Source organism: Solanum verrucosum, unplaced genomic scaffold, assembly GCF_900185275.1.
Source record: "Solanum verrucosum unplaced genomic scaffold, falcon-dt-bn FXZP01000261.1, whole genome shotgun sequence".
Taxonomy (NCBI): domain Eukaryota; kingdom Viridiplantae; phylum Streptophyta; class Magnoliopsida; order Solanales; family Solanaceae; genus Solanum; species Solanum verrucosum.
Window position 1 is genome coordinate 10,419,451 of NW_026019969.1, and position 12,761 is coordinate 10,432,211.

At 36.0% G+C, this 12,761-nt stretch overlaps 1 protein-coding gene across 1 annotated transcript; it reads left to right on the forward strand.

Moving 5' to 3' along the window:
* Window positions 1–2,723: 2,723 nt before the first annotated feature.
* LOC125815606 (potassium transporter 7-like) lies at window positions 2,724–12,718 on the forward strand. Its single transcript, XM_049495119.1, has 10 exons — window positions 2,724–3,209; window positions 5,921–6,149; window positions 6,254–6,502; window positions 6,622–6,672; window positions 7,613–7,873; window positions 9,227–9,279; window positions 9,451–9,565; window positions 9,908–10,162; window positions 10,981–11,503; window positions 11,899–12,718. Exons 1-10 carry the CDS (start codon window positions 2,931–2,933, stop codon window positions 12,431–12,433), a joined length of 2,550 nt encoding a protein of 849 aa, XP_049351076.1. The 5' UTR covers window positions 2,724–2,930; the 3' UTR covers window positions 12,434–12,718.
* Window positions 12,719–12,761: the final 43 nt, after the last annotated feature.

Here is a 12,761-nt window from a genome sequence, read left to right on the forward strand (position 1 = left end):
GAAAGAAAAAAATGGGTAGCGAGAGACATATATATTTGCCAAAACAATTCTCGATTTTACCAAACTGCCATTCTAGTTTCCGCATGTGACAAAATGGACCAGCTTGTTGGCATATGATTTAAAAAACCTTCCCCTCTAGGTTCTTGTTTCCTCCGCAAATCTATATTCCCTTCCTTTCAAATTAACTGAGTTGTTGTTGATTTTTCATTTTTTCAAATTAACTGAATTGTTATATATTTTTTATTTTTAAAATTAATTTAATTATTTAATTTTTAGAATATTCTTTCAATTTTATCTTTCATTAGCTAGTATTGAAATTAGTTATTATAATTAATATTTAGCTATTTTAATCATAAATTTTACAATAATTAATAAGGGAAAAATAGAAAGTTATACATAATTTATGTCTTAATCTTCTTTTCTTAAAGGGTGTGAAATACCTCAACAATTCAATTAATTTGAAATGGAGTTAAATATAAATATAAAATAAAATAAAATAAATATAAATAATTAAATTAAAGAATAAATAAAAATATTCTTAGTAATTTATATTACGGAAAAGGGTCAAAATTGCCCCTGAACTATCCCAGGAGACTACAAATACCCTCAAGAATTAACACCCCAATTTTTTAGTGACGTGGCAAGCCACATGGGATTAATCCCTCCACCTAAACATTGTCAACTAAGATTCACTACAAAAAAACTTGACTTTTAGTGGCAACAAAGTTGCCACAAAATCCCAAAATACTGCCACTAAAAGTTATGAGTGATTTTTAGTGGCGACTAATGCTCCAACAACCATTCGCTAGTAAAACCTATTTTTTCAACAAAAAAAATATGATAGTTAATTTTCGATTGCGACCTAATTTTCTAAAATAAATAACTTGCAATATCCATATTAAAAACATCCAATATTATTACGAAAAATAATCAAAATTACTTCTCGATTCAAATCTCCTACTATATATATATAATGCATCATTGTACATTTTATACATTTACATATGACATAAAAATAAAACATATAGTGTCTTCAAACTCCTACTTAATCGATATCATATTTGATTTTTTAAAAACAATGAAGAAAAAAACACAAAATTATAATTTAATGTTAAAAAAATTTAGTGACGATTTTCTGGGCTTTTGTGACAACTGTTGTTGCCGCTAAAGGTCTAGTTCTTTTGTAGTGAATCATAATTGGCAACGCTTAGGTGGAAGGATTAGTCCCACATGGCTTGAACAAAAATTTGAGGTGTTAACTCTTGAGGATATTTGTGGTCTCTTAGGATAACAGCAGGGGCATTTTTTATCCCAAAATGTAACGAATGATACAAATGGTCTATTTCATATAGTTCGGGGGCAATTTTGACATTTTTCCATTTATATTATAACTTGAGAGACTCAAATATATATTTTCTTGGTTATAATGTATTGTTATTGATTTTGAATGATATTATATTTTTGAGTTGGTTGAATTGTAATTCATAAACTATATGTTTCTTATATTTAAATTCGGTTGAAATGTTACCTCTCTTCATTTTGATATTGAAATGTTATTTTGATGATTATGATGTATTTATATAAAAAAATGATTTTATTTTTTAAAGAAAAAATATTAGATATGTTGAATTGAAAATATTAAACATTGAGTTATGAAAGTGCAGGTGGGGTTCCTGTGTCATGATTGCAAAATAGTGGTGCAATTTTAGTAGGAAAGACAAATATGCATGAGTTTAACTACAGAATATGAAGAAGATTAGAGAGATGGGTTTAGGGTTCTAATTTGATATAAATGGGTCGGGTTCAGATTAAAAGAGAAAATCGGGTCATTTACTTGAAATTGGATAATTTTAGTTAATTTGGATTTTTCATCCAATTGAATGGTAAAAATGGTGAAATTAGTAACGACATGGGTAAAAATAACTTCATTTTAATGATAAGGGCAAGTCAACCAATAAAACAAAGTTGAAGGGTATTTTTGACCCTTTTCCCAATTTTTAATTGATATACTTCATAATTAATAGTGCTAAAATATTAAAAAAATGGGATAAGGGTCTGAAAAATACCCCAACTTTGGTCGGATTTGCTGTTGCGATACTAAACTTTCATGAGGACCTATTACCTACCTAGACTATTTAATACCGTATTTTAAACATATATAAAAAATAATGCAAAGTTATAAATAATAATGTGTTCACGTGGGCACATATATACCTTTAAAATACACTATTAAATAGTTCATGGGGTAAAAAATACGATATTAAATAGTCTAAGGAGGTAATAGGTCCTTATGAAAGTTTAGTATCGCAACAACAAATTCGACCAAAGTTGGGGTATTTTTCAAACCGTTATTCTAAAAAGAATTAATTAGTGTGTCAATTTAAAAGTGAATAATTAATTGAAGGAGAGGGAGTATTTAGGAAACTTTCCTATCATATCATTTCATTACACTATCAAATGTTAGTACTATAAATTTAACGTGGAAACAATTTTCTATGACTGGTCACACTTATAAATAGAAAAAAAACGCAAAAAATTCCTTTTATCCGGAAAAATGTATCTCTCATCAAAATCTCCCCAAATTTGATTATTTTTTTGCCCGTTTAAAAGTAAATCCGCGGTAGTCACGTTGGCTGTTGTAAAATATTGCCACTTGCCACCCACGTATTCCATTACGGCTCGATCCATTCAAAGCAAAATACCAAAGACTCACTCACAGCTGCAGAAATATTTGGATTTCAAAATCTCACCCAAACCCTTCTCAATTCCTAGGGTTTCGAATCATCGTACTCTACAAGCTACTGCTGCAATTCTACGCTATTGCCTTTATGTTACATAATAAATGCGTACATATACGAATATACATACTCGTCGGAGGAACTTTTCACTTGCGTTGATTGAAGAAATCGAAGCCTGACAGTGGTTTTGAGATGACGGACGAGGGTTTAGAGAGGGAAAATGGCGGATTAACGTCTATGGAATCGATTGAGTCACGGTGGGTATTTCAGGGCGAGGATGATTTGGATATCGATAGTGGTGATCGAGATACTGTGGATGGAGATGATGATTCGACAACATGCAATGGCATGGAATTGGAGTCTGATGATGAGGATAATGTGGAGCAGAAACTGATCCGTACTGGTCCTCGTATTGATTCGTTTGATGTCGAAGCTCTTGAAGTTCCCGGTGTTCAAAAGAACGACTTTGAGGTGAGTGAACTTTCGGTAATTTCTTTAATTGGCATTGCTAGTAGTAGTCCTACTAATTTCCAAACAATTACAACAATAATTATGTCTTAAATAGTAAACTATTTGAGATCTGCTATAAATTTATGTATATCCATTCACTCTATTTCCGCCAATGTCATTCCGAATTGATAATGGTGAAAAAATGGAAAGTTGAAGTTGGTTTTACTTGTGTTGTTAGTATAGCCAGCAGCTGGTGCTACTTTGTACTGCTGTTCTTTCCTTCCACGATCAACTTGTTATTCAATTTATTTGCTGTGAGATCAAAGAATGAACTGAAATGTGGAGTCTGTTGATGCTCTTCTGATGTACTAGAGGTAGATAAACAGACGATTAGAAGGACTTGAATATACAGAAAGGATCTAGGTGCATGCTTAGCTCTTTTCTTAGTAATCAGAGACGCAATTATCTTCTTCCTCCAATTTATTGATGACAATGTTCTCAGTTAAATCTGCAAAGCTGACATTTCCTTCAGCTACTGAAACTTTGCACTCCCTTCCACTAAATTTTTGCACTCTTCTAGTCATGCACTTTACAGCTCTCCAATGCCAAAACATTTCACGTTATCAAATGAAAATCTTGTCTGCTTTGTGACGGTTAATCACGGGAATCTTTCACTTAGTGTTGTTTTAGTTTGTCAGGAAGTTCCACTTTTTTTGACTAAGCTAATGCCCTTTGTTCAAGTTCACTTCCCGCCATTGCTTGATATAGCTTCTTTGCCAGTTAGCATGAGTGACTTGAAATAACTTTGTAGCAATTAGAAGAACTTCAGTACCTTCTTGTTAGAGACAACATTTCCAATCTAGAGTGAGACTAGGCTAAAAGTCATTTGATGGCTTTACTGTAGAAAAATAAGGCGTGAAATGACTATCCCGCAAACTTGAAGCTGAGTGCAGAGGACTAAATATTTCAGGCAGAAGAAATGGCTGAAAGCCATCATCTTGCAGTGAATGGTCTGACAATATTGCTGCCCGCAAATCTTATAAAAAGAAAAATGTTGCTGTCAGCAAACTAGGCTCAAATCAAGGCACAAATGGGGTCAAGAATCTACGAGCTAGTACTGTATACAAGATAAGAAGCTAACACCAGTTAATCACAATGGGCCTAGTTTGGCTCTAATAACAAATATTTTAGAATGATGCACTGAAGGGTTTGGTCTAACGGTCAATGAAGTGAGTGAAATCTTGGAGACCAAGTTCAAATCCCAATTTATGTTGTCTGCCCATGCCTTGGTGGATAGAGTTACCTTATACTTGTTCTGGCGAAGGTACCAAGTATCCAGAGAAACAATCTCGGTGTGCATAAAGTTGGACCAGACACCACCGTTATTAAACAAATTTATAAAATGATATAGTTATTATAAGCTTCTAAAGTTGGCATTTGCTTCAAAATGTTGGGTGCAACTTCGGGAAATTTTCTTTTATAATTTTTTGCAAGAGCTGCTTTTCGAGCCAATACCAAGTCAGGCACAAATAACAGATATCAATTTTTTCCGGAAAAAACTCATTATTCTTTTTCAACATTTGTTTGAAACTAACTCTTTTCCAATTTCTTGTTCTTTTTTTTTGTGCAAACATTCATCTTCAAAAATTTGAAGCAATGCCACCTAAAAACTGAAAGTTCTTTCTTTCCTGGTATTGTGGTTGAAAAATATTTTTTACAAATAATATCTTTTTTTTGGGGAAAAAAACTCTTCTTCAAAATTTTGAAGCAAACACCACCTATGTTTCTTGACCACGTCAACCACTGATCAGGGATATACTTAATTTGAGAACCTTCACCTTTTATTTGCTTTTGGCTTTGCTTAATGGTTCCTTCTTCTCGGCATTATTAGCCGTGAAAACCGTAAAGAGCTTTAAATTCTGCTGGAATTTTAAGCGTAAAGAGCAAATAAAGTGTGGGCATTAATTAAAAAAAGGCGCAATTGAAGAGGACAATAAAAAATACATGTAATACAATAAAATAAGAATAAACATAAACAACAATTATTTGCATCAAAGAAATATTGAAATAGCTATTGTGTAGTGCTGTCTTCTTCAATACATAACCTTTGGGCAATCACTGATGAGACTTAAGCCTTAGCGGCTCAGTGCCTGAACTAAAGCATTGACTAAGGGAAGCAAAGCACTCGCCTACCTATTAAGCGCGTTTGTAGTAGTCCTAGCCTTGCACTTGCAGTTCTTGTCTGTGATACCTATAGCCTTATGTTGTTTATTGCGTTTCACTTCTCACATTATTTTATTGATGTTATTGTCTCCTTTGTTTGATTATATACTATCTTTCTTATTGGATGTTATGTTTTATACACTGTTTTCCTCTCCTTTTACTTGGATTTGATGTACTTGAGCTGAGGGTCTTTCGGAAACAGCCTCTCTACCTCCACACCTCCACGAGGTAGTGGCAAGGTCTGCGTACACTCTACCCTCCCCCAGACCCCACTTAGTGGGATTTCACTGGGTATGTTGTTGTTGTTGTTGTTGTTGTTGTTGTTTAGGGATTTAAGCATGCCTCAGATGAGCCTTTGACAACACTGCTTTTTCTGTCAACTTCATTCAACAAAGGTCCTTTCCCGAGAATGATGGTTTTTATTTTGTCTTGTGTTTTGGCTAAACTCAGTAGGTTTTGATTTTGAACAACAGATGCAGAATTAACTAAATTTTGAGTGTATTTTGCAGGATGTCTCAGTGGGTAGAGCAATCCTATTGGCCTTTCAGACTCTTGGAGTTGTTTTTGGCGATGTGGGAACGAGTCCCTTGTATACATTCAGTGTGATGTTTAGTAAGGCCCCAGTCAATGGCAATGAAGACGTTCTTGGTGCATTATCTCTGGTTTTATATACGTTAATCCTCGTTCCCTTGGTTAAATATGTCCTAATTGTTGTTTGGGCCAATGATGACGGTGAAGGTAAGCTAACAGTTAAACTTGTTTAGTTGTTTCACGACACTTACCACATTGCACTTCATGTTTTGTGTCTTCTGATTTATTCAATTAGTTGGTTAATACTGCAGGTGGTACCTTTGCTTTGTACTCATTGCTTTGTAGGCATGCAAAGGTTAATCTTCTCCCCAATCAACTACGATCAGATGCTCGCATATCAAGCTTTAGACTGAAGGTGCCATCTCCAGAACTTGAGAGGTCCTTAAAAATAAAAGAAAAACTAGAAGCTTCATTGACATTGAAAAAGCTTCTTCTGATGTTAGTTCTTGTTGGCACTTCAATGGTGATTGCTGATGGTGTTGTTACACCTGCTATGTCAGGTATCCTAGGACATCTGTACAAAATTTGTTGGTCCTCTGGGATCTTTTTCTTCTGTGTAATTTATCTTCCTTATTTCTTTTTTGTACTTAATGTTAGTTTTAAACTATTGTGGATGCAGTAATGTCTGCTGTTGGTGGCTTAAAAGTTGGACTTCCTGGGGTTAAGCAAGGTAATATTATCTGTACAATATTGTTCACTTCATGAAACAGAAGGCGTTTCCATTTTTATTGATCTAAAAGTTTCACAAGCTGAAACAGTCCTACAAAAATGATGTGCTCATAACTTCCATTATACCACCCCTTTAGAGACGTCTATGAAAATTGAACTATATGTAGAAGGTAAGATATCTTTGCAAAGATGACACAAGCTAATCAAGAAATGTTTCAAATTTGATCTATACTCTGATAGTCTACGTGCAACGAGATGTAAACCTCATTTCCATCACCTAGCTCAGTCATTGAAGGATTTTATGATTATGTTGCATGTTGCTTTGTGTCACAAGTAAGATTGCTTTAGAAAGACTTAAGTGTGTGATATGCGATATCGCCATCATGACATTAATGTTCGCCTTATTATATGATGATGTAGTGTTTTTACTAGCCTTTTATTATTGGGTGGCCATTTTTAATGTTTTTGTGTGATGAAGTTTATAACTATAATTGCAAAATTATTGTCACATAGCTCAATGAATTTAGTTGTGGGAAGAGGATTCTTGTTAATTTATTAGACTAGCTGGTAAAATTGAAGATCTGAGAACCTGGGCCAGCAAACATTTAAAAAAGGGCATCTCTGTGCACCAGGCATCCACCTGTGTTTACGCAGTGTCCGGGGATGGGCCGCATGCTATGAGGGTGTGATGTAAACGACTTAACTTGATCTGGATCGATTATCAATGGCTGATTCTGTAGCTCAAACCTGGAGACAACCTACTTTACTGATGCTCCAAGGCTCTACCTGACAATAATGTTATAAAACTGCTAAAACTAAATCTGCAATGTTATTTAACTTTCTAGAATCAGACGAGAAAATGAATTCCATCCACTCTTTTATAATTGTGCACCTTTAAGCCCTTTTTGCTACAAGTTTCTTAGGTTTTGTTTCTTTTGCAGATCAAGTAGTGATGATCTCGGTGGCATGTCTTGTAGTTCTCTTCAGCGTACAGAAGTATGGGACAAGTAAAGTGGGTCTTGTAGTTGGTCCAGCTTTGTTTATATGGTTTTGTTCCCTGGGTGGTATTGGTGTCTACAACCTCATTAAGTATGATTCTCATGTTTGGAGGGCATTTAATCCTGTTCACATATACTATTATTTCAAGCGCAACTCAACAAAGGCCTGGTACTCTCTTGGTGGCTGTCTTTTGTGTGCAACAGGTAGACACCTGTGAACTGATTCTTTTTGATAGCTGATGTAATTTGATTGGCAGAAAACTAAAGGGCTTGTTCTATGTATTTTTCTTCCCTTGGGGTTTAGTTGAGTTGATTCAAGAAGATTGATGCAAGCTCCGTTGAGCTTGCTCTCCATATGTTGGTTATTTTCTTGCATATTGGCCCAGCATGAGATGGTTTGCATGCCACTTCATATATATTTACCTGCAAACTTATTGCTGAGAAACATCATTTTTAATCCATCCATTACTTATTTTCTCTCTTATCCTCTCAGGGAGTTCAATTTAAAAACAGTGCCACTGTAACCCCCCAAAAAATGAGATTGAGTGTGTGTGTGTAGGAGGGGCTAAGGGACATGTGTTTGCAGGGTAAAGCGACTTAATAAATTGGCTTTTATTGAAGAAGAAAGGTTTTGGAACTCACATATATTGCTTGATGTTGAATCACCAAAAGTCTGCCAGCTCAGAGATTTCCCTTCATAATAGCGTTTTAGCATGAACTTGTTGCTAGTTTTGGGAAAAAAAGCGTCCCTTGGATATGGATGCCTTTTAAGTAGTTCCCTTGGACACTTATGAGCAATGTTGCTTGGACTCTTCAAAAATATTGATGGGTATGTGCCAAATCCTCCAAAATAAGTGTATTTTTGAAGGATCCGACACGGGTGCGGCAACCTTTTTGGAGAGTCCGAGCAACTTAACTGATGAGTACATTTTTGCAGATTTCGCTTGAACTAGAAGTCCAACAAATGATTTTGCCTGTGCAAGTCATGCTATATGTGGAACATTTATCATTATCATTTCACTTCCTAATGTGGTGTTTGGTCAAATTTCATCTTGAATATCTTTCGGATCATCTCAATAAGCTTGTGTCCATTGCTGTATTCTCATTTCTGTCGTAGGGTATGAAAGTTAACATCTCTAAGTCATTTCTCTCCATTCTTGTCCGAACCTGCATGCATAATGCAGATTTTATAAAATAGAACCACTGAGTTGGTAGATCGTGAAGCCTTTTAAGTAAGTGACTCATCCAGAGCCATATGCACTTCTGTTTGTCCTCTCAACTATTTTAAAGGGTAAAACTCCCGCTCAAGCTTTTATATGCAACAGAATCTGTCGTAAAAATTAAGCTGGTCTTCTTATTAGTGTGTTGCTTTGTGAGAAAAACATGAATAAAATGCCTCTTCACGTTCGTTTACTGCCTCGCCCATTAATTTTTGTGTCCTAGTATCTTCTTTTTGAGTTTTTAGGATAGGTTGTGTTTGTGATTTTGCCATCAAGCCTGTTCTTGTTTTATCCATTTTCTTTAGATATACAGCTGATCACCAATTCTGAAATACAGGTTCCGAGGCAATGTTTGCAGACCTTTGCTATTTTTCTGTAAGATCAGTTCAGGTATGCAGCAGAATTTATTTATTTTTGGTAGAAAGGGTGTATAATATGTTAATATTACACTATAGATCCGTGCATTTTTGGGACATAACCCTGCGTCTCTCTTTTATGTCACTGAAGCTGTTCAATTTGGCATATATAGTTATTGATAATAGAATGTTGTCTAATTTGCAGCTTACATTTATGTTCCTTGTGCTTCCGTGCCTTCTATTGGGATACCTTGGTCAAGCTGCTTACCTGATGGAGAACCATGCCGACACAACACAAGCTTTCTTCTCTTCTGTGCCAAGTAAATCTCTAGTCCTGTAGCACTCACTCTGAAAACATCTTGTTTATTTATCGATAACCGTGGAAAAATTATGAGAAAAACAATGGAAGACGTGACAATTTTGTGGAGACAGAAGTGTCATGATCATGTGTAGTTTTCATTATTACAGATAGGTCTCTGAATATAAGGACACACAGACTAAGTTGCTCGGACTCCAAAAATGTTGCTGCACCCGTGTCGGATCCTCCAAAAATGCACTACTTTTGAGGGTCTAACACACACCCAATGACGTTTTCGAAGAGTCTGAGCAACATAGCACACTGACAATGTATTCGTTGGGTGAAATTCTGCAATTATATGCAGGTGGAGCTTTCTGGCCTGTCTTCTTGATTGCCAATATAGCTGCTTTGATTGCCAGTAGGGCAATGACCACAGCGACCTTTTCTTGCATTAAACAATCCACAGCTCTAGGCTGCTTCCCTCGCCTCAAGATTGTTCATACGTCCCGGAAGTTCATGGGTCAGATTTATATCCCAGTCATGAACTGGTTTCTTCTGGCATTGTCTTTGGTGTTGGTCTGCTCTATCTCAAGTATATACGAGATCGGAAATGCTTATGGTAATCCTATTCTCTTTAGAACTTACAATTTCTTTGCTGATTGTTCTCTCTGTTTCCTTATTACATAATGTTAGTCTTGATTTGCACTTGGAGCTTTCTGATAAATGTTTGAAAGTAGGTAGATACAAAACTGAAATACCTTGTCCATATACCATCTTGCTAATTCGTCTCGGATGTAAGCACTGCGCAATCTTTGTTATATAAAATGCTCACAACAACAACAACAACATACCCAGTGTAATCCCACATGTGGTGGGTCTGGGGAGGGTAGTGTGTATGAAGCCTTACTCCTATATAAAATTCTCACTATTTTTTTCTTCTTTTTTCCATCTTGTTAACTTGTTACATTGATTTGTCTGGTGTTTCGGAATTAAAACCCTCGGAATGCAGTGTGTTTTCAAACTCATTCGTGAAAACCTGCAGTGTTTTACTATTTTTCAATATTTTAATTTTATCTTTCAACTTTCTTATCAATTCCAAAATTTGAAGATGACAGGGAACACTTGTAAACTGGTTGACAAAAATGCTGGTTTGTTGTCACTGTAACCCTAATTCTCCCACATCACCACATATTCTTTTGCGGCAGAGTCTGTTTGAAGTATGTAGTACATTCATTTGTTCACAAAGAAACTTTACCTACTTCTGTTTGAAGAGTTTTTCTTGTTAACTATGGTATGTAGGAGAAAACTTTCTCGTAAATTTTGTATTTCAATTCTGAGTTGCGTCTTTGATGATGAAAAACTTAAGGTGCTTCCAAGTGTTCATCAAATGATTTATAGATCGCCTTGTTGATTTCTGATGCATATCCTGTTTGACAGCCATAGCAGAGCTTGGAGTGATGATGATGACAACAATATTGGTTACGATTGTTATGCTTCTGATATGGCAGATCAACATCTTAATTGTGCTAAGTTTTATCATTATCTTCTTGGGATTGGAGTTAACATTCTTCTCGTCTGTTTTATGGAGTGTGGGAGATGGAAGTTGGATTATACTTGTTTTTGCTGTTGTCTTGTTCCTGATTATGTACATCTGGAATTATGGAAGCAAGCTGAAGTATGAAACTGAAGTCAAGCAAAAGATGTCTATGGATTTGTTGCGCGAATTAGGCCCCAACCTTGGAACTGTAAGAGCTCCTGGAATTGGCTTGCTTTACAATGAACTAGCAAAGGGAATACCTGCCATATTTGGACATTTTCTCACCACTCTACCTGCTGTGCATTCCATGATCATTTTTGTTTGTATAAAGTATGTTCCTGTTCCAGTTGTACCACAAAATGAAAGGTTCCTGTTCCGGCGAGTCTGCCCCAGAAGCTACCACATATTCCGTTGTATTGCCAGGTAAACTAAATTTCCCTGTTTTGCTAGTACCTTCACTACATAGACCAACTGACGTGACTAAAGATAGCTAGAATAAGTATAAACTCTTGCACAAATATTGAGTCCAACTTTATTAAAACTGCTGCATGACAGATGGTTAAAGGAGTATGTATGGCAGATGGTTACCTTTGAGAAGCTGAAACTTTCCTAATCTTTAGGGTAGTAACTATGTGCGTGATGGTTAATTCTTCTCTTCAAACAAACTATGGCTGAAGAACCACCTTATCTTTGTACCTCCTATGCTTTGGATGCTTATAACAGTTTTCTGTCGTAATATTTGCTTTCTCATCTGCAATTGATGTGCATCTAAGGTTACTTGGCTACTAACTTCTCTGTCCAAAACTTTGGATCTACAGATATGGGTACAAGGATGCTCGTAAAGAAAATCACCACACTTTTGAGCAACTGCTCATTGAAAGTCTTGAGAAGTTCATACGCAGAGAAGCTCAGGAGCGATCACTTGAAAGTGATGGCGATTGTTCAGACTCTGAAGAAGAGTACTCCTTCTCAAGGGTCCTTGTAGCTCCGAATGGAAGTGTTTATTCGCTTGGCATTCCTCTCTTAGCTGATTTTAGGGACACAGGAAAGGCAGTTATGGAAGAAAGCACTTCAGAAGAGTTGAAACCTGGAACGTCTTCTGAGTCGTTAGTGTCCGAGGCAGAGCAATCCCTTGAAAAGGAGCTCTCATTCATACGCAAGGCCAAAGAATCTGGTGTGGTCTATCTTCTTGGTCACGGAGATATTAGGGCAAGGAAGAATTCATGGTTCATTAAGAAGCTTATCATAAATTATTTTTATGCTTTCTTGAGAAAGAATAGCAGGAGGGGAACTGCCAATTTGAGTGTACCACATTCGAATTTAGTGCAGGTCGGCATGCAATATATGGTGTGAGTTTTTTATTGTATAGGTCCACTTAAAGGTATTTTGGCAAAATTTTTGGTCCTCTGTCAACTTGGCGTCATGATGTACATCATAATCATTGCCTGACCATTTGATGGATGCACAGAAATTGTCATACGCCTGTTTTGCATATCACAGGGTGGAATTTTGGATGTCCCTGTCTTAGAGCTTGGAAGATTTGGCTTCTGATGTAGTTGTATAATGGATTCACCAACTTGCTTTGTTGGGTTGCGCGTGGGGCTGTAATGATTTTCAAGATATGGAAATCCATGTAAACTTGTATGTTAGTTAAGTGAGAGGCTAGACCAAATTTACTTTT

What these genes read in the sequence shown, in the direction of transcription:
- LOC125815606 (XM_049495119.1), top strand. Translation starts at nt 2,931, where the DNA reads ATGACGGACGAGGGTTTAGAGAGGGAAAATGGCGGATTAACGTCTATG. An exon ending in CTGTCTTTTGTGTGCAACAG is followed by an intron (nt 7,874 to 9,226) that starts GTAGACACCTGT and finishes TCTGAAATACAG; the next exon opens with GTTCCGAGGCAATGTTTGCA. An exon ending in TTTCTTCTCTTCTGTGCCAA is followed by an intron (nt 9,566 to 9,907) that starts GTAAATCTCTAG and finishes AATTATATGCAG; the next exon opens with GTGGAGCTTTCTGGCCTGTC.